Source organism: Brachyhypopomus gauderio, chromosome 13 (assembly GCF_052324685.1).
Source record: "Brachyhypopomus gauderio isolate BG-103 chromosome 13, BGAUD_0.2, whole genome shotgun sequence".
NCBI lineage: Eukaryota > Metazoa > Chordata > Actinopteri > Gymnotiformes > Hypopomidae > Brachyhypopomus > Brachyhypopomus gauderio.
In genome coordinates, this window is record NC_135223.1 from 9799129 (window position 1) to 9825063 (window position 25935).

The 25935-nt window shown below is 42.3% G+C and overlaps 2 protein-coding genes across 3 annotated transcripts; one reads left to right on the plus strand and one right to left on the minus strand.

Annotated features, from left to right (window-relative positions):
• Nucleotides 1-425: 425 nt before the first annotated feature.
• Nucleotides 426-6419, minus strand: macc1 (MET transcriptional regulator MACC1). Of its 2 annotated transcripts, none has more exons than XM_076970967.1 (5): nucleotides 6290-6419; nucleotides 5318-5435; nucleotides 2245-4292; nucleotides 1913-2101; nucleotides 426-1726 (listed from the first exon to the last, which is right to left on the minus strand). In XM_076970967.1, exons 2-5 carry the CDS (start codon nucleotides 5433-5435, stop codon nucleotides 1502-1504), a joined length of 2580 nt encoding a protein of 859 aa, XP_076827082.1. In that variant the 5' UTR covers nucleotides 6290-6419; the 3' UTR covers nucleotides 426-1501. The 2 variants fall into 2 exon arrangements, 1 of the variants encoding a protein (XP_076827082.1); XR_013120636.1 differs by having other exon boundaries at nucleotides 1588-1726; nucleotides 1913-2031.
• An 822-nt stretch (nucleotides 6420-7241) lies between these two features.
• LOC143473660 (ATP-dependent translocase ABCB1-like) lies at nucleotides 7242-25011 on the plus strand. The gene is given in 30 exon segments (XM_076970752.1): nucleotides 7242-9010; nucleotides 10179-10252; nucleotides 10451-10511; nucleotides 10632-10686; nucleotides 10792-10863; nucleotides 10865-10943; nucleotides 11110-11191; nucleotides 11397-11588; nucleotides 11676-11847; nucleotides 12311-12435; nucleotides 12606-12783; nucleotides 12907-13020; nucleotides 13175-13285; nucleotides 13362-13487; nucleotides 13570-13773; nucleotides 13933-14103; nucleotides 14245-14406; nucleotides 14535-14762; nucleotides 14889-15038; nucleotides 16303-16407; nucleotides 16563-16640; nucleotides 16764-16847; nucleotides 16990-17193; nucleotides 17340-17440; nucleotides 17567-17707; nucleotides 17808-17964; nucleotides 18069-18266; nucleotides 19226-19432; nucleotides 23901-24047; nucleotides 24254-25011. Coding segments are annotated over 29 exon segments (3954 nt in total). The 5' UTR covers nucleotides 7242-9010; nucleotides 10179-10200; the 3' UTR covers nucleotides 24452-25011.
• The last annotated feature ends 924 nt before the right edge of the window (nucleotides 25012-25935 follow it).

Below are 25935 nucleotides of genomic sequence, written 5' to 3' on the forward strand. Positions count from 1 at the left end.
GACTTCAGTGCTACTAGTGCATGTGTTGAGCTGCTCAGACACTTACAGGGCCTCCTACCTCCCGTACATCCAACATCCTTCTACATTGTTGCTCACTGGATAATAATGATTGGTATAAGTACACAAAACCAGTGCACAGCAGTTCAGCTCTGCACCACCCTCAATGGAAAAAGCTCAACACCCCCAACGCCCACACATACACTCACACACACGCAAGCACACACACCACAGAGCTCACCCTGTCAGCACTGTGCATAACGCTCATGTGTCAGTACATTTGTGTATGTGTATACAGAAGTATGGAAAGCACAAAGAAGTGTGGGAATGAACCATCTGATGTGAGGAAAGGGAAGGTGGGACATAACTGAAGTAATTATGAGTCTGTGGCACCATCAGTGCTCTAAAACAACAGGCTTGAGGATTCAAACAGATAAAATTAGTTTATTTACTAACAGGTTCACGATTACATAAAAAGTTAACATTACTTAACAGCTTAGCACAGGTAACAATATATATTTGATCTGAGGTTCACATGTCACACAAAATACTGCAATCTTCATTTAATACAAAAGACAGCCACATCTGCTGATTAAATGTCGTAACTCGGCCTTCGGTCCCCAAGCTACAGAGATATGGTCACAGCATCTACAGCAGCGAGCTGCAGTCCCAGGTACAGAATACATCTGGCCTGCCATCATGCAAATTACATTTCAGAGTAACCGTACAAAACAGGAATCAGTTTTTACCTTTAAAATGTCCCCTCAAATACCCTCAACAAAAATGCAGTTTCTAGATCTGCACTCTGCTTGATGTACAAACTCTGGACTCCAAAACTCTTTAAAAGAGAATGACAAATTACCATGTCATTTTGCCCAGGACTACACTTAAGGTTTATAAGGCAAGAAATGTTTACAGAGCAACTGGACAAAACTGTTTTTGTTTTTCAGAACAAACACCTTATAATTTAGTAGCTGGAGTATTTTACGTGTTGGCCTATGTAACATCTGGTGATCAAAATCACAGAACAATGGTAAAGAATTTAACCACATATTAAACAGTATAAAAGTAGAACAAATAATTGTGCCTTTTCAGACTAAAAGTAAAGTAAGATGTAAAGTACTGAAGTTGTACTCCTTGCTATTACAGATACTGCAAATAAAGTAAATTCAGACTCTGCACAAACGACTACATCACCCCCACCCCATCCCCCATGCTAAATAATACCATTACTGATGGGTAATAGGGTAAGTGTATTCTATATTCTAGTAGACACAAAACCAATTCATACAAACTTGCGTTTGGCTTTGGCTGTTACTCGCTTGTATTACCAAACCTTCCATTTTCCAACCTGAGCTATATAGTGCTGTGTATCAGACAAGCCCATAAAAAGTAGAAAATATAAAACATGTTGCTGAGCATCATCCATGCAGACAAATGCAATTCAGTGCTGACGTGCAAAGGACCAGCGAGAGGCAGCCTTACCCCACAGCCGGCTTGGGCTTCAGCTGCTTTGTGGCCCCTTCGTTTTTCTAGGGAAGGCAGAGGCTCTTAGGATCTCCATGCAGGTTATTGTGATGAGGGCTCCAGTGATCACTCTCCAGTGCTTGGTCACTGGGCTCTTCATCTTGTCCAGGGCCAAGTGGAGATCCTGGATCATGTCTCTGTAGCAGTCACCATACTGCATACTCCAGGAGTACAGGAAGTCATATGCAGGCTTCCACATTGACTGGAAAAGATTAGTCATTTAGACACAATAATAGCCTAAATTTGATTTGAGTAAAGTTTTATTTTTCCATCCCAGATCATTTATCCATTTCATAAAAAAGAGCAAAAATATTATTTTAAAAACACAAAAATCTATTATTATTATGCATTGCAGATCATGTTATGCTGACAATTTGCAGGTGCTCACCTGCGTACTGATGTCTCCTTTCTTTCCCCTGTGCGGTGCCTCATAAGCAGTGATCTCAGAAATTGAAAGTCTCCCAATCCTCTCAGCTAGTTCCCTCCATCGTATGCCAATCTCAACAGCTGTGGACAAAATGACTGTGTTCTGGATTAAAAGGGCTACGAGGCCCTGGGCATCCATTTTAAACAGCCCCTGTCATGAAGAAAATTATGTTATACAAAGATAACATGCAGAATGTTTTGTTGAAAACAAAATATTTATCCAAAAGTATTGAATGGTCACAAAGCTCAACACAAATTAATAAGCGATATCAAGTTGTATAAGTAGATACATACGGCAATGAGTTCATGTAGGAATTTTTTCGTGTTTTTATCTGCGTGGCAGTCCTCCTTCAGCTTCTCAAGCACACAGGCTACCTTCTCTGCTTCGGTCTCAGCATGTCTTCTGGAGAACATTTCTATTGGGAGGTTTGGGTAACCCAGAGCCTCAGCAAAAGTCCTCCAACATGCTATATGCTCTGTTACCAGGGTCTGAATGGCAGAGTACATGTATGTGAGGTGCTTGAATGGCAACGTCATATCCTTCAATAAGGCCTGTGTTGTGACTCGAACGCTCGAGAAGTCAATTACTTGATCTCTTGGAATTATCTTAATGTTCTTACAATGAACCAGGCCAATAGTTCCTCTGAGAGAGCCAACACACCAGTCCTTCACTTTTGACTGTCCGACCAATTTTACAGACTCTCTAGACATCAGACCAATTGTGTCCCCTTTGAAGTACTCTAGAAGATATTCCACCTTTTCATGTCTGATGACCGATTTCAGTGCTATGCCATACCACTGAATGTTCACTGCTGTGTCGTGAAACTTCCTGACCTCTGGAACAGATTCTTCTGGGATGGACAGAGAATGTGTAACGTCCCTGTGGCGATCCGGATGTTTCTGTCCGAGTTTGTCGGCTCTCAAAGGAGCAGTCACAGGGGAGGTGATGTGGAAGTCTGTCAAGTGGAGGCGATTCGAGTCGTTCACCTGGATGGAGAGTTTGAAAGGTCCCATATCTCCACCACCCACCCTGGACACTTCCAGGGGCAGGTGGATTACTCTACCCATTTTGAGCTGCTCCCTTTTTACCTCTTTGTTCCCGTCCTCAGGTTTTACTTTAAAGTTCGACTCCACTGTGCTAGTCGCAATGTGCAAGTCTTTCAAACCACATGGGTTAAACTGATGCCTTCCCCACAGCTGCAACACCACAGGGGGCAGGTTTCTGTTACCCTTGTGGATATCAGAGAAAGGAAGCCTGGGGGGAATGTTATCATGGCAAGAAATGACCTGCACGACCTTGAAAGACGGATGAACGTGCTTGGGGCCATAAACAGCGACGGTGATCTGATGGTCTAAGTAGTCCCATACTGAGGTTGCTGGTGCCTGGATGACCGTAGCCTCGGCAACTGCGATAACGTACATATGAGGCTTTAGCTGTTGAAGCTGCATTTGTAAAATGTTTTTATATATGTAACAGTCCTTGACCTTTTCATAAGGCCCTTCTCTTTTATGTGCAACTAGAGCTACAAATGTTGTCATAACTTGGCTTAAAGGGTCTTTCTTAACTTCGGCTGCCATTTTAATGTCAAGCGAGATGCCTCCCGTAGCATTTAGGTTACTGACACTGACTTCCAGGAGAGGGCTTACAGTTGCCATGTAGTTACTGTTGATTCCATTTGGTGGATCAAGACTAGCTTTGAGAGCAATTTCCTGGATGTCCCCTGGGGGAACATGTCCTTGGGGAACATGAGCACTAATATCAGAGTTTGGCAACCTCACCGAGCCTCCATTGTGATCAATCTTGCAGACTGATGTCTGTGTGTCTGCAGCTTGAGTCTGGGCCCAGCCTGGACTTTGCTTCATTAAGCCAAGATCTAAACACGACCTGGTCAGCTGTCTGTGGCTCAGCCAGGCCATTTTGTAAGCCTCCCTGTCATTTTTCAACCATTCAAAATCTGGCTTCAAGAATGGGCCTTGAACATTAGGACCCTTATTTCTCTTTGATTCCTTTTTCTCGATATTCTCAAGAATGTCCGAGGCGCTCCTCCACCGCCCAGATCGATTCAAGTTATTTTTCCTGATTTCCATAACATGGCCATAATTGTTCTCATCTGAGGATATGCTTTCAGAATCTTCAATAGTGTTACCAAACAAAGCTAAGGGATCCTCCTTCAGAACAGACACACCCCTGTCTGAAGGGGTTCTACAAACAATGTCATCAAGGAAAGGGTTCGACCTCGAGAGTTGGTTCCAGAAGGGATTTGTTTGTGCTGGGTGTAGGACCTCTGGTTGTAGGACAGATAACTCTGAATGTTTGCCCATCTGTTGAGACATGTAGCTCCCTGACAAAAAGAACAACATGAAAAGGAAAACTCTTAAATTTTTTAGTTTAGTAGACACTAATGTTTATCTAACACACACTATACAAGTATTTGCTTTACTGCAATGTTCAGTAAACTGAAAAAATGGCATATTCTTGATTATGTGGATTATAGATGGAGAAGGTTATTTTTGCAGTATATTCAGTATTACTAAAACCACACATGTAAAGCAAATATGTGATACCACTTTTACTAGAGCATTTTACTTTTTTTAAGCATTGTGGGGAAAAACCTTTTTTTATAAAGCAATTTTTCAATACCTCTGCAAAGCAGTTGTAAGCTAATTTCAACACTATAAAAAATTATAATGCAATTGCGAAAAAATACCATATACAAGATTGTATACTGTATACAAAATTACTCATCAGCGTGGTTACGTTACACTGTTAGATAGAAATCTCTCCTTACCACTGCAAAAAAAGGTCAGAATACATAGACTATCACATATTGAGGAAAGACAAAAACAATAAACACAAGCAGTCCAAGACAAAGTTCACTGAGAAACAAGTACAGGCAAAGTTTGACCAGAACAACATTATTTCAAATGTATCCACATAAATTCTTCTGCCTATTTACTAAAATGCATATATGCTCATTGTATGGTGCTTTACTATACAGCTAAAGGCAAGGCAGCATAAAAAAAAAGGTTTCAGACATGGCAAGACATTCTTCTAAGGTGTATCAAATTACAGATTTGTTTCAACCTTGAACAGAAAACTGAAAAGGTGTGGCAAAGAAATATCTTAAAAGAACAATAGAAATAGAGATGAGTGCCCCTTGTCCTTGATTTTAATCGAGTACAAATATATAAAATATCACCTTAGTTGTGTGTCTAATTTTGACCCCAACCACTTGAACATACACAGGCAATAAGAAAAAGCAGTATTTATCAAATGGACTCTCCTCCCCCCCCCCCCCCCCCCCCCCCCCCCCCATATTAACAATACATTAACATCTTCCCCCACAAACACTCTATGTATAATTACCATGTAAGGTGTTGTTATTGATGGTTATGTTGTCATCTAGGTCTATCAGAGTGCCTTCTGATCGACTTCGAGCTAGAGTCCCAGTGCGACGGACTGACTTTGCTTTAACACCTGCCATCTTTTACAGACAAGAGAGAACAAATACAGGTTAAAGAAAACACGTTTATCAGATGTTTATCAGAGTCTGAATGAGGTAAATTGTGAATGTGGAATAATAAAAAAAAAAATCATGATTTCTCATCATTCCCTGTTAGTAATATTCAGTTAGCAATTTTAAAACATCTACATATTATGGGTTTGGCCATTGTAGATGGTTACAGTCAACTTGTAAAAAGCTATTTTGAGGAAGGAACAGAACATGTTATTAATCAAAGACGAGTAGAACTCGACCTGCTGTTTTGAATCGCTAGTGTGTGCATTCACAGTCCATTCACAGCCTAATCTGTCACCGGTAGTCAGTTATTAAGTGCGTTTTACTATGCCACTGAACAAAAGCTGGTTGGGCTAGTCTGAATCTAAAAAACACGCACAGTTTCTTCTCGGGGCTATTGGTGGATGAAACAAGCACGCGTGCACACGCCCCAGCGCGGCCACGTCGATACACCTGTTTGTTTCTGAATGACTCCGTAGACGGAAGCGGAGAACATGCACTAAACAAATCCACTATTTCAATGTGTTACCGCAAGACAATGAAATAGTGACTGTGACAGTGCGGCAAACAAAAACTTTTTTTTACTGAACAATTATTTTCTTTTAGAAAATCTCTGTCTAAATCGCAACATACAAACTAACGCTCTTAAGCTGTAGCCACACGTGTACTATTCCATATACCAAGTTCATCTACGAAAAAAATTCCCAACCATGAGAAAATCATTTCAGTTTTTATAAAGTTTGACATAACACGTGGACATGGCTAGAGAACTTCGTTTCCAGAATGGCGACACTGGATTAATAGTAACTGATACGACTCACCTGAAATAAGTTTCTTCTTCCACGTTCACTATTCAGCTTTTTTTCTTAAATCAAGAGGGAGCGGCAGCAACAACACCTTGCACACTTGCGCTCCTGTCCTCATTTGCATAGTAAGCAAATGCATTGTGGGATTAGTAGTCCTGAAAAAGATAAACGACCGTAGTAGCACAGTACCGGTTTATATTCAGACTCAGTCATCCAGAATTCTCTTTATTATGAACGTAAAACGTGTCGCAACACCTGAAACTGAAGGTGGTTTCGGTATGGAACAAAAACATATTTATTTGTGGATCACAATATCGTGGCACTACTAAGTACGCAAACTTTGGTAGTCTGCAGTTTTATTTTCTAAGAAGTCGTTTTTTCGGATCAGTTGTTAGGCTACTAATAATTAAGATTATTATTTATCTCATTAAGCTTTTTTCTTTTTTCAGCAACAACATGATGCAAAATGATGCAAATATTAACCTATAAAATATTTTATCTTTGGTGGTTGCGGATGCTTAACAAAAAATGTATTTCTATTTTTTTGTTTTGAGACGTTAGTTAGTAGATTTCACAAAGGTGATCTTTTTTTTAATAGCATACCCAGAGGCGCAGCTGTTTAATTACTTCATACATTTTTTATTGTGAAATATTTAGCCAGAAAACGCTGGAACCGTTTAAACCCTTTGCATAGTTGCTGTGTACATTTTGACGGGCTGACTGAAAACTGTATAAAGACTGACCCCTACTGGACACCTGTAGGCATGACCCTGAATTATTTCCATGTAATTCCATAATGGTGAATTACAAACAATATAAAACAGTGGTCAGTCGTCTTCTTTAAGATCCGCTTTTCTGTTGTAAGTCTCATCCACCACTTCTAACCCTGCTGTCAGATACAGGCAGCTACTCTGGAGGACGGGAGGTTTGTGACCACGGACGTAAGTACCCAATAATTAGGGGTCCAAGCACCGAAGGTGCTGGAAACCCACTGTAATTGTTCCGATTTTTATTATTTGGTAGTTGTCATTGTCACTAAAGAATCACCCATGCAGGAGATATCATATTTCACTTCTGCAAACAGACGTGTGTTGTTCTTGCAAATTCTATCATAGCTTGTTCATATTATCATTCTTCCTAAATCTGACAGATTCCACATAACCTGTTACACACCTGTTGCCAGAAGGAGGTGTTTCTAGATGGTAAAGAACTTAGGATGCCTGCAATCTTGATGTGCCAACACCAGAGTCAACACACCAGAGTCAGTCCTGTTCCATTTAAGCCCAATAAACACATTTATCTTCTCGTGTAGCATCTAGATATTCACTACATTAGATGTTTGTAACTGCGTCGATGGTGTTCAGTTTATTTAAAATTTTACGTCCACTTGGATGCACTACCAGCTCTCACCACCAGGGGTCCATGACCCCTCAATACTCGCCGTTTCCAGTTCTATTGCACTCAATGTTGACAATTAGTATCATTATGTTGGACTATATATGTTTGACGAAGTCTTGTTGTGTGCATTTCTCTTTGTATGTGTATGGGTCTTTTTTTATTCTATATTTTGGTGCCTCTGACTTTACCATTTGCCAGGTTTGTGCCCCACTCTGGCACACACTTTTTATTAAAACATGCATAATACATCTTTCTGAGTTTGCCTCAAAGTCTAAAATTTGTTTATTTGATCTCAAATTAGCTTTTCATAGCTTTCATAACCTTTCTTTCAATTGTGATGCTTATGTTCTATATCTGATAATCAAGATCTGATGAATAAGATCTGATCATCAAGATTAGGCCAAAACCATGAGAGAGGTATGGACGTACAGAGGTTATACAGAGCAGGAAAGTCTTGTTTTAGAGGTGTGTATATCACCTGTTCAATTATCTCACCTAAAGTACATTAATACCAGATGTGGGAGGAAATATGAGTTTGATTAGGTTGTTCTGCTGAGAGTTACACTAAAATACAGTAGTAAAAAAGTAAATCCTGACATAAAACCATAATATATCTCTACCTGTTAGTACCTATCCGTACTATTACCTAGGATGAATTCTGTGATCAGATGCAAAGCACTTTGTAAGTCGCTCTGGAAAAGAGCATCTGCTAAATGCCGTAAATGTAAATGTAAATGTAGGACAGTGGTTGAACTTGAAAACAGATGCAAGCACAAGTAAATGTTGTCACAAAGTACTCCTTTAAACATATTCCTTATTTTAGTGTACAGGAAACTATAGGACTACAGTTTACTGGAAATGATTTAGATGGTGGACCATTAAACATCCTCTCTAATGGCAAAGGTAGACTTCCTCCACTTCTTCTGTAGCTCTCAGAAATATAGAGGAAGCAGTCTGTAGGTTTACATGGCTGCATGTTGGCTTACACGAGGTTTTAAAAATAATCAAATTATGTTCAGCTTTATGTAATAACATGTCTATGTTTACCATAGTATGACCATATTCAGGTTTTCAGACAAGCAGAGGTTGACACAACACACACAATCCAACAGCTCTACGTTCTGGCGAGGAATTCATTGTTTTGTGTGTGTGTGTGTGTGTGTGTGTGTGTGTGTGTGTGTTTGTGTGTGTGTGTGTGTGTGTGTGTATGTGTGGGACGGTTGATGGTGATGGCATGCTGTAGGCGTGTCCTTGTGGGACCATGTATCAGGCTGTAAAGCTTGTCTTGGTGGAATGAAACACTTGTGAGTTATACCTTGACTGTGATAACAGCACATAGTAAGTCCTGCAAACTTCCTTCTTTTTGCTTAATTTTGCCTTCAAAACAAACACCGGTACGGTACTTTACCACACTTCACATCTGCAGGGTCACATTATTGCAGTGGCACTGCTGATATATTGACTGATTTTCAATACCAAAGATGGGTAACATAACTTTAATTTTTCCTTACAAACATATCTGTATAGCATACTTTTAGTGAACCAGTGGCAATTTGGTATGGACTGTACTGTTAATTAGAAAATGATATATATTTTTTCTTTAGATAATGATAATGCAAAGGACATGCTATTTCAGTATTTTCCTGATGTCTGTGATTTAATTCAAGAGTAATCCTTAACACAATATAAACTCTTCATTCTCAGTTCCCACTGCACTATAGCTGTACATTCAAATGACACTGTAAGGGTTTGTTTGCTGATGCTAATGTTTATGGGAGCATCACTGAGCATTTGGCATAGGCTGATATGTCATCATTTAATTGAGCATCAACAGTTACAAAAACTACACCAAGCCTGTACATTATTATTATATACATGTTTTGTGAATGTATCGCATTCTCTGCAAGGTCAGACTGGAGTTTCATAATGAAATAAATAAATGGCCTTTCTTAATTATTTTCTTAATGAAATAAATTACCTTTCTTATTCATTTCTGGGTTATGTATCACACTTGGCCCCTCTATCGTTTCCCTGTCTTGTGTCCTAGTTTCATTTTCTCTGATCCTGTTCCTGTCCCACTTTTGGTTTTTGCTATTTCATTACTTTCCCCTGTGTCCCCATGTTTAGCTCGTGTTAGCCTTGATGTCCCTGTGCATTATACCCAGTTATGCCCGGCCTTTTCTGGTTTCTAGGTATTGTATTGTTGTCCAAGTCCTGTGTGTACTAAACCTTTGTTCTAACATCCATTATTCTAGACTTTGTTGTGTTCTTTGTATCATGTCCTTGTTTCTGGTTTTCGTGTTTCACTTTCTGTTCCTGTTTCCCGGTACCATTGGTTCACTGACCCTGTACTGTTGTTATGACCCTGAATCTGCATTTGGGCAAAATAAATCACCCTCTTCTCAGCGTATGCGACTGCCTGTCATTCTCTCGTTACATTATGAGTGTAATCATCGTGTCCGATCACTTCATGCAGCTAGAAATGCTGACTTATCTCTGCTTCAAGGAGCCCATGAACGTGTGCCAGTATGACGGAGGAGCTGAATGCAGAAGAAACCCAACCTCCAGCTGATCTTCAAGGTGCGGCCTCTCTGCTTACAGTTTGCAAACACTATACATAATCATTATCATACAACATGCCATCAACATAAATCATTATCGTACGTCAGGTGTTGTACCAGTTTGTCTCATTTTAAATGAGTTTAAAGGGAAATAAAGTGTTGTGCGTGAGCGCAGTGTTCTGCAGAGCCTTCAGACTTTTTTTCTTCTCCTTAACAGAAGATGATAAATCAGAGAAGCCAGTGGGGGAAAGTTTTGAGTCCCAATCAAAGAACACAAAGTAAAACATCATCATTTCTTACTGTCCTTCAGCTACAGTAATACAGTGAATACATTCAAGGAACAGTTTTTAGTCTGTCACTATGTCATTTGGTTCATAAATATTTTTTTAATATTAAAGAAAGAAGTCGGCTGACCCAAAAGAGTCAGGGAAGTCCGTCAGCTTTTTACAGCTGGTAAGACAATATCTTTAGCTACTCTATATTTTAGGATAACAGCCAATATGGCTGCAGGTATCACTGCATTTCAAGAGATGTCACCTGCCTGCGTTGTGGTTACAGTTTCGCTATGCCACCTGTCCAGAGGTTTTCCTGATGTTGATTGGTCTTATGTGTGCTGCTCTCCACGGTACCCGCCCTGCCCATCACATGTGTCGTATTTGGCGAGTTGACCGACAGCTTTGTACAAAGTGGACAACCGTTCAACTACACAGGTGCTTATAAGGCTCAAGATATTTGAAGCAAAATGCTCATAACTACAATATGTTCAATTCTGGGAGCTGTTAATGAGCTTGATTCCTTCACCTTCGAGGGCCATTTCCACTCTAAAAATGCTTATATGTCAATACAAAGTTTAACTTTTTTGCTCCCACTTTGCAGAAAACTTCGCCATTAACTTCACAGTGGCCTCCATGGACTGTGGAACTATTCCTGGGTTTGACATTCAGGCTTTAATGACAACGTGAGGGGCCTTCGGTCATCCTTTCATTCTTGTCGTTCTGTCTCTTTTTTGGGGGTGTCAACTCATGATTTGTTTTTTGACTGACAAATCACTACTGCTAGTTATGCAAAGTGGTAAATATTTAGGACACAGATGTACTGGGAATAATTCAGACATTCTAGTTATGAAGAGTGGCAATAATGCAGATAATGATTAAATTTCACAGGTACGCATATTACTTTGCGGGGTTTGGAGCTGCAGTGTTGCTTCTCGGAACGGTTCAGGTGATGCTGTTCGTAGTGACAGCCACTAGACAGACCAAGCGCATCCGAGAAAAATACTTCCATGCCATCATCCACCAGCAGATGGCGTGGTTCGACACACATTCCATTGGAGAACTCAACACTCGATTGACAGAGTAGGTTTCCAACCTGAATGAGCTTATCATAGCCTTTCTGTACTAATATTTGTTAGTAATATGGTTGCTCTTTTTTGACTCCAACAGTGATATAAACACAATCAGTGATGGCTTAGGAGACAATATTTGCATATTCGTTGAGTTTATCAGCAGATTTCTCAGTGCTTTAATCATTGGATTCATCTATGGCTGGAAGCTAACACTGGTCATTTTGGCAGTCGGTCCACTGCTGGCAGCATCAGCTCTTGTGTGGTCTAAAGTATGTAATATTCACCTATATGAAAATTAATATGTTAGCATGCTTTCCATTAGAAACCTGTCTTGAATGTGGACAAACTGTAATTTGAATTTAAGTGATACATTTGCCTTTTGTGAGTGATGCAATATGAATAGTTTCATGAAGAGGATTACAAGACATTTCACAAGACATTTCTGTCTTACTGGGAATTACAGAATTACACAGTAAAGCTGCATATACAATCTTTGCATAATTTAGTTACCATATCAGAACCTTTCAGTTTCAGTGTTGTTGCTAACATTTTTTAAAGAGATTTCAATGTTATTTTGCTGAAATTTAAAAAGAAAATTAATATAACTTGCATGTTAACATATTAACATATTTTCTAATTAAATAATACTACTTCTTAAGTTATGCTGTATGCCTTAGGCTACATGACAATCGCTTTAGTAATGTAAGAGTGTTTTCACTTGTTTTCACTTAGGTCCTTGCAACCCTCACGAACAAGGAGCTATCAGCCTATGCTAAAGCTGGAGCAGTTGCTGAGGAGGTTCTTGTGGCCATCAGGACAGTCGTGACGTTCAACGGCCAACAGAAAGCTCTGCAAAAGTGAGAGAGTGCTTTATGTTCCCAGTTCATTCAAAGAATCTCCCTTTCTCTCAAAGAATCTCCTAGTAATTCCCTTGACTGGTATTTGCAACATTAAACTAATGTATTTATTTATGCATTTATGTATTAATGTTTTAATGTGTAAACAAAGATAACTTTCTGCATACTAGGTATCAGACCAGTTTGACTGACGCAAAGAACGCAGGGGTGAAGAAAGCTGTTATCACAAACGTGTCCCGGGGGGTCATGCAGTTCCTGGTATTTGGAACATTTGCTCTTGGGTTTTGGTATGGCACAAAACTCTCTTTGGAAGAACCTGAGAACTACTCCATTGGAAGAGTCATCACTGTGGGTTTGGAGTGCAGCGCACCCGATACCATTTACGTCTTAGGATTTTTAAATAATGTCATGGTATATGAAGATAAAACAGTATTTTGCAAAACGTTCAGACAGGTTTGTTTCTGTCCTAAGGTCTTCTGCCTGGTGATGCTTGGGTCGCTGTCTTTGGGTCAGGGGATTCCTAAGCTGGAAACTGTTGCTAAGGCTCGTGGTGCTGCATTCACAATTTACGAGACCATCGACACGGTAGGCTATGCAGTCCCCTTTCATTAACCACATTCAGCTTGATTCATTTTAGTCAAGAAGTCTTGCATTGGCGGAGATGCTATACTGTATAGGAAAGAAATGCCATTGCATTTCTGATGAGAATTTCTTTTAAAATTTTGTTTGTGTCTCGCAGCCCCGTCCCATTGACAGCAGTTCAGAGGAGGGATTCAAACCAGACAGTGTGAAAGGTGACATCGAATTCAAGAACATCCAGTTCAGCTACCCGTCCAGAAAGGAAGTGAAGGTAATCTAAAAGAAAAAACACTCCGATTAGTTAGTTAACTTAGATAGCCTAACTTATTTTTTGTGTTCTGCTGTAGATTCTGCAGGGGATGAGTCTGAAAGTGCCCCATGGGAAGACAGTTGCTCTGGTGGGAGCCAGTGGCTGTGGGAAGAGCACCACCATTCAGCTGCTGCAGCGGTTTTATGATCCTGACACAGGAGAGGTAAATATGATCATGTCTCCACTCCCTCAGAGTGGTGGTGTGAGGTTGAGTGGTGGGTTCTGAGTTCTGGTGGTGTGTGTAGGTGACCCTGGACGGGCGAGATGTTCGTTCTCTGAATGTGCGATGGCTGAGGGAGAATATGGGCATCGTGAGCCAGGAGCCTATACTGTTTGGCACCACGATCGCCGAGAACATCCGCTATGGCCGTGAGGACGCTACCGATGAGGACATCGAACGTGCTGTGAGAGAGGCCAATGCCTACGAATTCATCTCCAGACTTCCAGACGTAAGAGTCATGCACGTGTTCTACATGTTGTATACTGACATATAAAGCTTTGAAATCTGACACACACTGTCTTGAAAACACATTTTTGCGTATCACTTGAAATATTCAAAATGGCTGGGATGTTGTATGTAAATGCTGGAGTTGTGTTTTCTGAGGCAGAAGCTGAACACGATGGTGGGGGAGCGGGGGGCTCAGCTGAGTGGGGGACAGAAACAGAGGATCGCAATCGCTCGGGCTCTGGTCAAAAACCCCAAAATCCTCCTGCTGGATGAAGCCACCTCAGCCCTGGACACACAGAGTGAATCCATCGTTCAGGCTGCCTTAGATAAGGTAGCACTAGACCAGTGACTCCCACACACCCCCTGTCACACTCATAGTGCTTTTTCATATCAACCATTCACCTGCACTGTTCAATAAAGTTCTTGCTGGATGGATTATAACACATGACTGATTTTGAGTGTTGTTTCCAAGGCGAGATCAGGTCGCACCACCATAGTGATTGCTCACCGGCTGTCCACCATCCGCTCAGCCGACGTGATCGCAGGGTTTCGGGACGGCCAAGTAGTGGAGCAGGGCACTCACAGGGAGCTCATGAGCAAGAAGGGGATCTACTACTCACTCGTCATGCAGCAGGTACTCCAGCAGCCTGGAACAGCCCGACTACACACAGGAGTTAAAACTGTTAAAGGCTGTTACTTAGTTCATTGGAATCAACAGTATGATAACTCAAGTGTAACTTGGAAATTGTCAATGCTACACAGATGTCTGAAGTATGTGAGGATGAGGATGGCAATGGTAATGAAAAGGTCTCTGAAGAAGAAACGTGTGATGAGTTATCTGACTCTGGCAGTGCTGATGAGCTTCTGATGGGGAAGTCAGAAAACATCAGCTCGGAGAGAAACTCAGTAAGACACGATACGGTTCTTGGAAGGAGATCAAAAAGGAAGACAAAAGACAAAAAGAAGTCTGAGTCCCAAAAGCACAAAAAGGTACAATATTGGATGATAGCAACAAAATTGGCAATCATCAAAGGAACATATGGACCAGTAGATGAAATGTCAGCTTTGAAAACAAATATTTTTTTACATTTACATTAATTGTTATCTTTATATTAGAAGGAAGAAAAAGAACCAGGTGTCCCTTTCAGCAGGATCCTGGCTCTGAACAAGCCAGAGTGGCCCTACCTGGTGGTGGGCACCCTGGCCCACTTTGTGGGAGGAGCTGTCCAACCTTGTGTGGGCATCCTCTTTGCCAAAATCACTGGGGTGAGTAGTTGCCTTGCTCTGAGGTTTTCAGTTGTCAAGATTATATACTGTGAGGTTTTCACCTGTGGTCCTTTTATTACATTCAACCGCAGTTCCATTTTCTAGCACGTGTGATCTAGAATTCTAGAAAAATCTTGAAGGATGTTTCAACTACAGGTTAGGACTTGAAAATCATGGTTACAAATTAAGAAGTGGTGTTATATTAAACAAACATGTGTAGATGAAGTCTTCATGTAGGTGTTTGTGTGTAGGTGTTTGCTGAGACTGACCCTGATGTGTAGATGAAGTCTTCATGTAGGTTTTTGTGTGCAGGTGTTTGATGAGACCGACCCTGATGTGTAGATGGAGTCTTCATGTAGGTGTTTGTGTGTAGGTGTTTGATGAGACTGACCCTGATATGTAGATGGAGTCTTCATGTAAGTGTTTGTGTGTAGGTGTGTGCTGAGACTGACCCTGATGTGTAGATGGAGTCTTCATGTAGGTGTTTGTGTGTAGGTGTTTGCTGAGACTGACCCTGATGTGTGGATGGAGGCTTCATGTAGGTGTTTGTGTGTAGGTGTGTGCTGAGACTGACCCTGATGTGTAGATGGAGTCTTCATGTAGGTGTTTGTGTGTAGGTGTTTGCTGAGACTGACCCTGATATGTAGATGGAGTCTTCATGTAAGTGTTTGTGTGTAGGTGTTTGCTGAGACTGACCCTAATGTGTAGATGAAGTCTTCATGTAGGTGTTTGTGTGTAGGTGTTTGTTGAGACTGACCCTGATGTGTAGATGGAGTCTTCATGTAGGTGTTTGTGTGTAGGTGTTTGCTGACCCTGATATGTAGATGGAGTCTTCATGTAGGTGTTTGTGTGTAGGTGTTTGATGAGACTGACCCTGATGTGTAGATGGAGTCTTCATGTAGGTGTTTGTGTGTAGGTGTTTGCTGAGACTGACCCTGATGTGTAGATGGAGTCTTCATGTAGGTGTTTGTGTGTAGGTGTTTGCTGAGACTGACCCTGATGTGTAGATGGAGTCTTCATGTAGGTGTTTGTGTGTAGGTGTTTGCTGACCCTGATATGTAGATGGAGTCTTCATGTAGGTTTTTGTGTGTAGGTGTTTGCTGACCCTAATGTGTAGATGAAGTCTTCATGTAGGTGTTTGTGTGTAGGTGTTTGCTGAGACTGACCCTGATGTGTAGATGGAGTCTTCATGTAGGTTTTTGTGTGTAGGTGTTTGCTGACCCTAATGTGTAGATGAAGTCTTCATGTAGGTGTTTGTGTGTAGGTGTTTGCTGAGACTGACCCTGATGTACAGCGGGAAAAGACACTGATGTTCTGTCTTTTGTTCCTCCCTCTTGGAGCTGTAGCAGTTATCACACATTTCTTTCAGGTGTGACACACACACACACACACACACACACACACACACACACACACACACACACACACAATTTCTTGTGGTGTTTTTGTAAAAGGTCAGCTCTATCACATTTTGCTTGTTTATTGTGATGCACATATATACCATTTTGAAATACTCTTTTCCAGGGCTACATGTTTGGTAAATCAGGGGAAAATTTAACTATGAGACTGAGGACTCAGGTATTCAAAGCCATTGTGAGACAGGTATGGCAATACTTTCCAGCTATATTAGAAGTAAAATTAAAACATTTTCTAGAGTTAGACATTTGCCATACTTACATACTATAGACTACATGGCCTTTGTTGGTGACTGAAAGCTTATTTTAGGACATTGGCTGGTTTGATGACAGCAACAATGCTGTAGGAATCTTGACCACTAAATTAGCAACAGATGCATCACTTGTAAAAGGGGTGAGTAGAGAACTATGTGCCATCAGTGGTGGTAGTTAAGAGCTTAAATGGTGTTACTACTATTACTTGACATCAAATCATACACTTAAGTTATTTGAGGGTGTGCTCTGCCTCTTCTCCAACTTCCCCACTTCCATCTCAGGCAGCAGGATCTAGACTGGGGTTGGTCACCCACGTTATCTGCGCCCTGGCCATTGCTGTGATCGTTGCCTTAATCTACTGCTGGCAACTCACCCTGCTCATCCTCGCCTGTGTGCCCTTCCTCATTGGAGCCAATTACATCCAGATGAAAGTAATAGCAGGAAATGCTTCTCAGGACCAGAGTGCAATGGAGATGTCTGGCAAGGTAGAGGGGTTCCAATATTTTAGCTGGCTACTAACGGAATAAAAAGAAATGTGGATGGAATGTATGCAGTAACTTAAGTTACCTTTATATAGCTTATTTAAAGCTAATGTTAAATAGAAGCATACAAACAGGCTATTTTTCCGCAGATATCCACGGAAACTGTTGAGAACTTCAGGACAGTTGTTGCATTAGCCAAAGAAGACATCTTCTTGCGCAAGTTCACTGCCAGCCTCAATAAACCATATAAGTAAATATTAGTTTTAGAACTTTTATTCATCACTTCATTTCAAAGAATGTGAAATTGCATAATACATATTCAGTAAAGCATATTCAGGTTAATGGTCATTTTTAACAGATGACTATAACTTTTCAGGTCTGCCTTATGCAAAGCACCTGTTTATGGTGTCACCTTTGCCTTTTCTCAAGCAATATCTTACTTTGTCAACGCTTCAGTCTTCTACTTCGGATCCTGGCTGATTGCAAATTGCTACACTAAATTTGAAAATGTATTTCTGTAAGCAGTTAATATTCCTATATTATGTTTTCGTCATACTATTTTAGTATATATATTTTTTATACTTGGACATTATCCTAATGCCCATTTTCCCTGTCAGAGTGTTTTATGTGATCATCTTTGCCACAATGAGTGTTGGCCAGTCTTCATCTTTAGCCCCAGACTTTGCCAAAGCCAAAGCAGCGGCTGGAAGGATCTTGGACCTGCTGGCAAAAAAACCTGAGATTGACATCTACAGTGAGGCAGGAGACAAACCAGTGAGTAGTGGATCTGTTAGCTTTCATATGCGCCTTTTTTTTTTTCTTGGCAGAACATAAGATAAAATGTTCAGGTCTAATAAAATTTCCTATGTTTCTTATAGACACACTTTGTGGGAGACGTCGAGTTCCGTGATGTGCATTTCTCATACCCGACACGTCCGAACGTGAGGATTCTGCAGGGACTAAATGTATCGGTGGCTCAAGGACAGACGCTGGCACTGGTGGGGAGCAGTGGCTGTGGGAAGAGCACCTCCATCCAGTTACTGGAACGCTTCTACAACCCTCACAGTGGACAAGTGGTGAGTTGGGCACCCAGGAAACCTTTAACATCATAATGTGTATTTAGTCTAGCTGAAGGACATTATTCATCTTCACGCACCAAATTTACATATGTATGTGTAACTATTACATACATCAGGATTTGGAATAGATTCCATATAGGTAATGTATGTATGTGTAACCATTACATGTGTTAAGAACAATACATTTGTGGTTGGGTTCAGTAAAGGAATCCACCGCGGGAACTGTAGAGAAAGACGTGGACCCAAGTGTTGGCTCACACTAAATAAAATAATGACAAGGATCGCTGAACAGCGAGAAAGGCAGACAAACACTGAGGGAGAAGGTGGAGAGAAAAAAACTAACAGAAAATCTGCGGAATACATCACGGAAATTAAAATTGAGTGAAATGCATGCAAGAAAATACTAAATGTGAACACAAAAGACGCAGAGTACTCAATTTGTAGAAAGAAACGAAAGCCCATAAACAACAAAAGACACCAGGGGAAGTAACTGACCGGCTGGCAAATGCTGCAAAGAACAAAAAACCCTTCCCAAAACAAAAGCAGAACTGGATAGGAATATAATAGCAGGAGGAAAACTTGAGGGAGGCCAGGAAACAGCGCTGGAGGTAAGTACTCGAATAAGTAAAGGTTTTGAGAGAGAGAGAGAGAGAGAGAAAGAAAGAGAAAGAGAAAATGGTGACGGGACACCAATAAAGCAACTTGTGACCTACAAGGAGAAACTGGCTGACAAACGAACGGCATGGGGACCAAAACAATTCAGCAGTGAACTACCACAACTCTCTCAGCTGTGGAACAGCTGTGCCAGATCACTGCTGATTGCGGGAGAGCTGCCTAGAACTCACCAGACTCCTCCCTGTGGCGGCAGGAGGAACCGCACTGGAGCCAGCCTGACAGTATTGTTCATAGAGTTTCGCTGGTGTTAGCCGTATTGCTCACTGCGGTCTCTTGTTCAGCTTGCAGATGGGGCAGACACAAGCAGTCTGAACTTGGCCTGGCTACGTTCTCAGCTGGGCCTGGTCTCTCAGGAGCCCATCCTGTTTGACTGTAGCATCACTGAGAACATCCAGTATGGAGACAACAGTCGTGTGGTCAGCCAGCAAGAGGTTGAAGAGGCTGCAAGAAATGCCAATATCCATGACTTTATCATCAGCCTACCAGAGGTAAATTAACATTTTCTGATTGTATGAACATTTTATTAGGCACTTTAGAGCAGTGGCAGAGCTAGACTTTTTTTCAAGGGGTGGCCAAATGGTGACCAAGGCTTTATCAGAGGGGTCTATATACAAATGATGAATGAAAGGAAACACATATTTTCTCTTAAAATTACCATTTCCAGTGGGGTGGCACTAGGGGTGGCAAGGGCTCTGTTGAGGGTGACAATTGCCACCCCTGCCCCCCCTTTGGCTCCGCCACTGCTTTAGAGGGTGCATTAGCTCTAAAACAGTAGAAAAATCTAATGAATTTTGTTGAGGAGACTTTACCCTTCACCAGGATGTCGCATACAACATTCAACCACAGTGAGTGATAGCACGCAAAAAATAATCTTGTGTTTTTTTCTCAAGCATCATTAATGTTTCTAAAAATACAAAAATAAATGCTATTAATAGTGTTTCTGAGGAAGACAAGAATGAAAACAACAGCTTGGCTAATGTGTATGGGCTATACCTTTGGATAGGACACATGGATAAGGATGTGAATAGGTGTGAGGAAGTAACGTGCATAAGTGGGTAGGAAAAAGTAGTTTAATTAATTTAGCACATTTCTCATACTCAAGGCTGCTTTACAACATAAATACTGGGAAGTGGGGTGGGGTGGTGGGTCTAACTGATAGGTGGCAATTTGTATAGGCAGGGATAAATCTGACGCAGCTCTAGAAAATCTGGGTGTTCCTCAAGGCTCTGTTCTTGCCCCCTTGCTTTTTATCAATTACATCCTGCCACATAGTGATATCATCCGTTGTCACAATTTCAACTTTCATTGCTATGCTGATGACACTCAAATTTATGTGTGTGATGGGCAGGTGTGAGCAACTAAAAAGGAAGCGATCACGCCAAGTCTCAGGGAAAGAGGATGGTTTAATAGAAAGTGTGCAAACCAAAAACCCGTGCATGGTTCCAGATTAAGGAAATAATAACCAGCAGTCAACTGGTACAAAAACAAGACATATATAGACGAACAAACGACCCTCAGGTGAGACGGATCACGGGTCCCGCCCACCTGAGGGACGAACATCACGTGACCAAAAACAGGACCGCTGCCGCTGTAACCGGGGGCGACCGGTAGGGGGCCCCCCTCACAATGTGACAGACCCCCCCACCAAACACACAAAACACAACAAAGGGGCGGGAGGGTGGGGACAAGACAGGGACCCGTTCCCTGCCGTCCTGAGCTGAAACACAACACAAGCTCCTCGTCACAGGACGCAGACCAGGCAGGGACCCGTTCCCTGCAGTCCTGGAGCTGAAACATAAAAAGACATACAGGTTAGCTCGCCTCCTGGACCGACTGGGCCATCAACAAGACGATAACCACGCCCCGGTCGGTCACAGGGCCCTCGCGCCCTAACCGGCCTTAGGCCGCTTAAGCTCCACCGCTGTGTGCGGACCGGGAGCACATGGCCCAACAAACGTCATAGGTGTGGATGTGTGCAGGCCGCCACACTGGGGTGCGGCCACGGCTTCTACCGACCACCTCCCGGACCTACCTCCTCGCTCGAAGCTGACCCCTGCCCTTTCGCTAGGGGTCACCCCAGACTCCTGGGGAGTGAACCCCTCCCGGGGCCCCTCATCTCAAGGTGGACTCCTCCACCCAACCCAGGAGCGCCAGAGACCAGGGCCCTGGCAATCCGCATCAGGGACACGCTGGTCACCCCGAGCTTGAAGGGGAGGGTCTCCGCCTGGAGACCCCACTAGGTCCGGGAGTGCTGCAGTCCACCTCCAGGAGCAACCTGCAACACATCACACACACACGCACACAGACAACATACAACACATAACGTGCACTGCCCTGACCTTTGCACCCCCTTATACCCAGGGGGGAGGGTACCCCTTCTTGGCATGAGGAGACACCCTGTCCATACACCCCAGGCATCCTCAGCCTACAAAGGGGTACAGGGGCTCCTCCCTGCTCAGGGGTCCCTCCCAAAGGCCAGTTCTCCCTAAGGAGCAGCGCCTTCTGAGCCACATGCCGTGGCTCAGGAACCCCATAGCTCCCCCCCAAAAACATATTTAGGGGGGCCCCTCTGGGGAATAACAAAACAAAAAACACAAACATAACACTGACGCTCCCAAGATGCCCTCCGTGCCACATCCAGTGGCACGGGACCTCAAATGGACCCCTCCCCACACACAGTGAAGAGGGGCGCAAGAGAGGAATTACATAAAACAAAGCACGCTACACTCTAGGACAAAACGAACACGCAAAGACAGAGAACACTAACAAACGGACAGGACCCACCGATGCGCGCGCTCTGTGGAGCGCGACGTGCCTACTCCAGCTCTCTCTCTCTCACCGTTCTCCCAACGGGATCCACAGATCTTTGGAGAGAGAGAGAGCTATACGCGAGCGGCTTACGCGTCACGCCCACAGCGATGCGTCTCTCGGGCTTGCAGTCGCTCACCCCCGTCACCACGGGATATCGGGTGAGCGAGGCGAAAGGCGCCGAGAGACCCTCGCGTCTAACGCGGTCTAGCGTGCGGCACGCACCGGTGGACCCGACTACATACACACACGAACACCACCAGCAAAACACACACACCACGGCACACTCACACACTCGCTCACGTCCGCGTCGTTATTAAAACAAAACACTACAACGTACATACACACACACATATACAGACGATAACGGACAACGGACGTGCGCAATGTGAGGCACCGGTAGTTTCGCTGGGCGAGAGCAGAGTCTACTGGTCCCCAGCTCTAGTCACCGCCGTGTGATTTTACGGGTTTTACACAAACAACAGTTAAACACGGCGGGACGAGTGGAGACAGACTCAACACTCTCGGACAATACACGACAAACACACAGCACGTAGACAAACACTTACCACAAGACATGACCACGAACGAAGGTGAAAGCAAAGGAGACTGGCGGCTTCCGAAAGGTGGCTGGTTATTCTGTGACGGGCAGGTGTGAGCAACTAAAAAGGAAGCGATCACGCCAAGTCTCAGGGAAAGAGGATGGTTTAATAGAAAGTGTGCAAACCAAAAACCCGTGCATGGTTCCAGATTAAGGAAATAAAAACCAGCAGTCAAATGGTACAAAGACAAGACATATATAGACGAACAAACGACCCTCAGGTGAGACGGATCACGGGTCCCGCCCACCTGAGGGACGAACATCACGTGACCAAAAACAGGACCGCTGCCGCTGTAACCGGGGGCGACCGGTAGGGGGCCCCCCCCACAGCGTGACAATGTGAAAATTAAACCTTCAGATGAATTCCAACCTCTGACTGAATATTAGACTATTATTTTTTATTATCAATCAATCAATCAAATTTTATTTATATAGCGCTTTTTACAACAGTTGTTGTCACAAAGCAGCTTTACAAGTGCCAAGCAGCTTTACAAGTTATTAAGATATTAGATAGATAGTTGAATGGATTGATGGATGGATGGATGGATGGATCAGAGACCGTATATATAAGTGGACTGGATGACACGAGTAAAAAGTGAAGCCTCCGTGAGTCAGCTGCCCTCTAGTGGCTGGCTGCAGTACAACTTTTAACCCCGCCCATTCCCATGTAAGTGAACGGGCCAGACGAGAAACTTTGAATTTTTATTACACGTAAAATAAGTTTTTTGAGCAATTATATTTTGTCAATTCTATAACACCCCATTGCGTTAGTATCTCTCCCAGTGTTTTTCTCAACGATAAACAGATTTTATAGAAGTTATTAAGTGTTACTTAAAGGGGTGTGGCGATAAGGTGATTGACTGTTAATAGCTGCGTTGGTTGACATCTAATACCAGACGCTCAAATGTGAACGCACTCAACATCAAAGCTCTCGACAGCAAAAACTCTCGACAGCAGTATTAAAACATTTTACGTTTGTTTATTTTGTAAAACGTCAAAAGTTTCTATACTGGTGGGCGTATCCTAACGAATGTCGGGGCGGAGATACGGTCTCTGGCAGAGATACTGTCCTGCCTACCGGTTCTAATGCGCATGCTCTGGCTCCAATTTTCATCTACTGCGCAAGCGCATCCAAGATGGCGGTGTCCATGCGGCCATCTTGGTGGCTTCAAAAGTTCACAATGGGAGTCAACGGCGACGTACCGTCCATTATATAAACAGTCACTGGGATGGATGGATAGATGGATGGATACTTACTTACTTTCTTTTCTTTCTTTCTTTATCCCGGGGGAAATTTTATATTATAAAAATACATTTTAACAGCAGTGTTAGTAAGGAGTAATGGTTCCACCATGGCTATGGTAGGGTCCCCAAGGAGAGTGCCTAGGTAGGGTCCTTAAGTAGGGTGCCTATGTAGGATGCGTAGGCACAGGCTTGCAAGGCAGACTGCTGCAGAGGCATTTTTTTGGACATGTATGAGCAAATGGTGCACAATGAATCCAAATTAAGGCTTACAACCATGACTAATAAATTGGATGTTTGTACAGAAATACGACACACGTGTGGGGGATAAAGGCACTCAGTTGTCTGGAGGGCAGAAACAGAGGATAGCCATCGCTCGAGCTCTGGTGCGCAAGCCCAAAGTGCTGCTGCTCGATGAAGCCACTTCAGCCCTGGACACGGAGAGTGAGAAGGTCAGTGAGAGGCTCCTGGACCTCTTTTGCATTCAGTCTATTCATTATCATAAAAAATACCTAAACATGTCGATAACATATAGGATTCAGAACACAATGCTTAGGTTTTTTCCACTTGGCATTCAGTCTGTGATGGAGAGACAGCTGATAACCTCTGGTTTATTAAAATGTAATTGTTGGTTCCTCTTCCGTTTGCTGTGGTCCAGATTGTGCAGAAAGCTCTAGATGCTGCTCGACTGGGCCGCACCTGCATCGTCATTGCCCACCGTTTGACCACCATCCAGAATGCTGACATCATCGCGGTCATTCAGAACGGCCAGGTGGCTGAGCAGGGCACACACAGCCAGCTAATGGCCAACCATGGAGTGTACTATGGCCTCGTGAATGCTCAGGTCACACAATAATGGCCAACCAAGCTTCCATAAGCAAATCAACACTGTATTATGTTGTCTATTATTTTATAATTTATCACTTTATTACATTATTTTATTATGTTTGTTTCCTTTTTATCTTTAATTTCTTAACATTTATTCTGTAAAGCACTCTGTAAAGAGTTGCATGTATGTATGAAAGGTGCTATACAAATAAAGAATATTATTATTATTACATGCAGTTGTATACAAAACAATGCTATTATAGCCAGTACTATAAGCTATTGTTCTATACTTTCTTGTCTGACATGTTTTGATAATCATATTACTTTTTATGATTAATTGCTTTCATAATACTGTGCCAACAAAATGAAAATGCAATATATGTAATTTACTGCAAAACTGTATGTGTAATGCTTTGTGTATCCAGTGTATGTTTGCTTTCTTATTTAACCAACAAATATGACTGATCATTTAATTTATCACACACACTATTACTTGTAACTCAGATCAAAGAGACCTGTGAGTAAGGCATATCTCTGTTTAGAATTTAGATAACACTAGGATGACCACTGGGAGATCAATAAACTTGGTCAAATGACAATACTGTTACTTGTTTATTGGAGAGTTAAAATCCTGGTTATTCTGTAAACCTGTCTTAAATCCACACTCTCTCCATCTCTCTCTCCATCTCTCTCTCTCTCTCTCTCTGTCACACACACACACACACACACACACACACACACACACACACACACACAGCCCTTTGCTGGCACACACACCTTATGGAAGTACTATATATAAGATTCCCTATAGAAGCTTCTGTCCATTTAGATCATTCATCCCTAACAAAACAGCCAAGGATAGCATAAAACTATGTGTAGATAACAATACTAACAGCAGTTATAAAGGATACAGGTAAACACAAAAGCTTGTTAAGGAAAAGGCTGTTGGAAAAAAAAATGGACAATGGTGGGCACCATCTGCAAAAAACATGAGCTCCTTCCAAGACTTGTGACAGTCAAATGCAATTGAGATGTAAATAACATGTTGGATTGCAAGTTACCCAGCTAATGGATAACAACTACCTGCCTTGTTATTAATATAGAGCTAGAGGCTTTGTACTCCCAGGGCTCTATGCTTTCTCAATGAAACTTTCTAGGAAACCAATGTATTTTTCTAGGTTTAGAGTTAAGGAACCCCAGCACCGTAGAAACCTTTTCCCAAGCTACCTTATTATATGGAGGGAGCACAGAGGGGATCAGGAGAGAACACAGAGGGCATTAGCACATTAAAATGTTCTAACAAACAGCGATGTCCACTGGCCCCATATGTTTTGTCCTATATATGAGTTGTTTAGTCATATAATAAAGTTGTAAAGAAAAATCATAAATATTTTATTGAAGATCAGTATTAAATTTGTATCAGTGCAGTTTTGCTCATTCAAGTGCTCTTTGATGTTTGTTTGCTTAATTTGAATACAGCAAGAGACTTGGATGTCCAGACAGGTGGTGAGA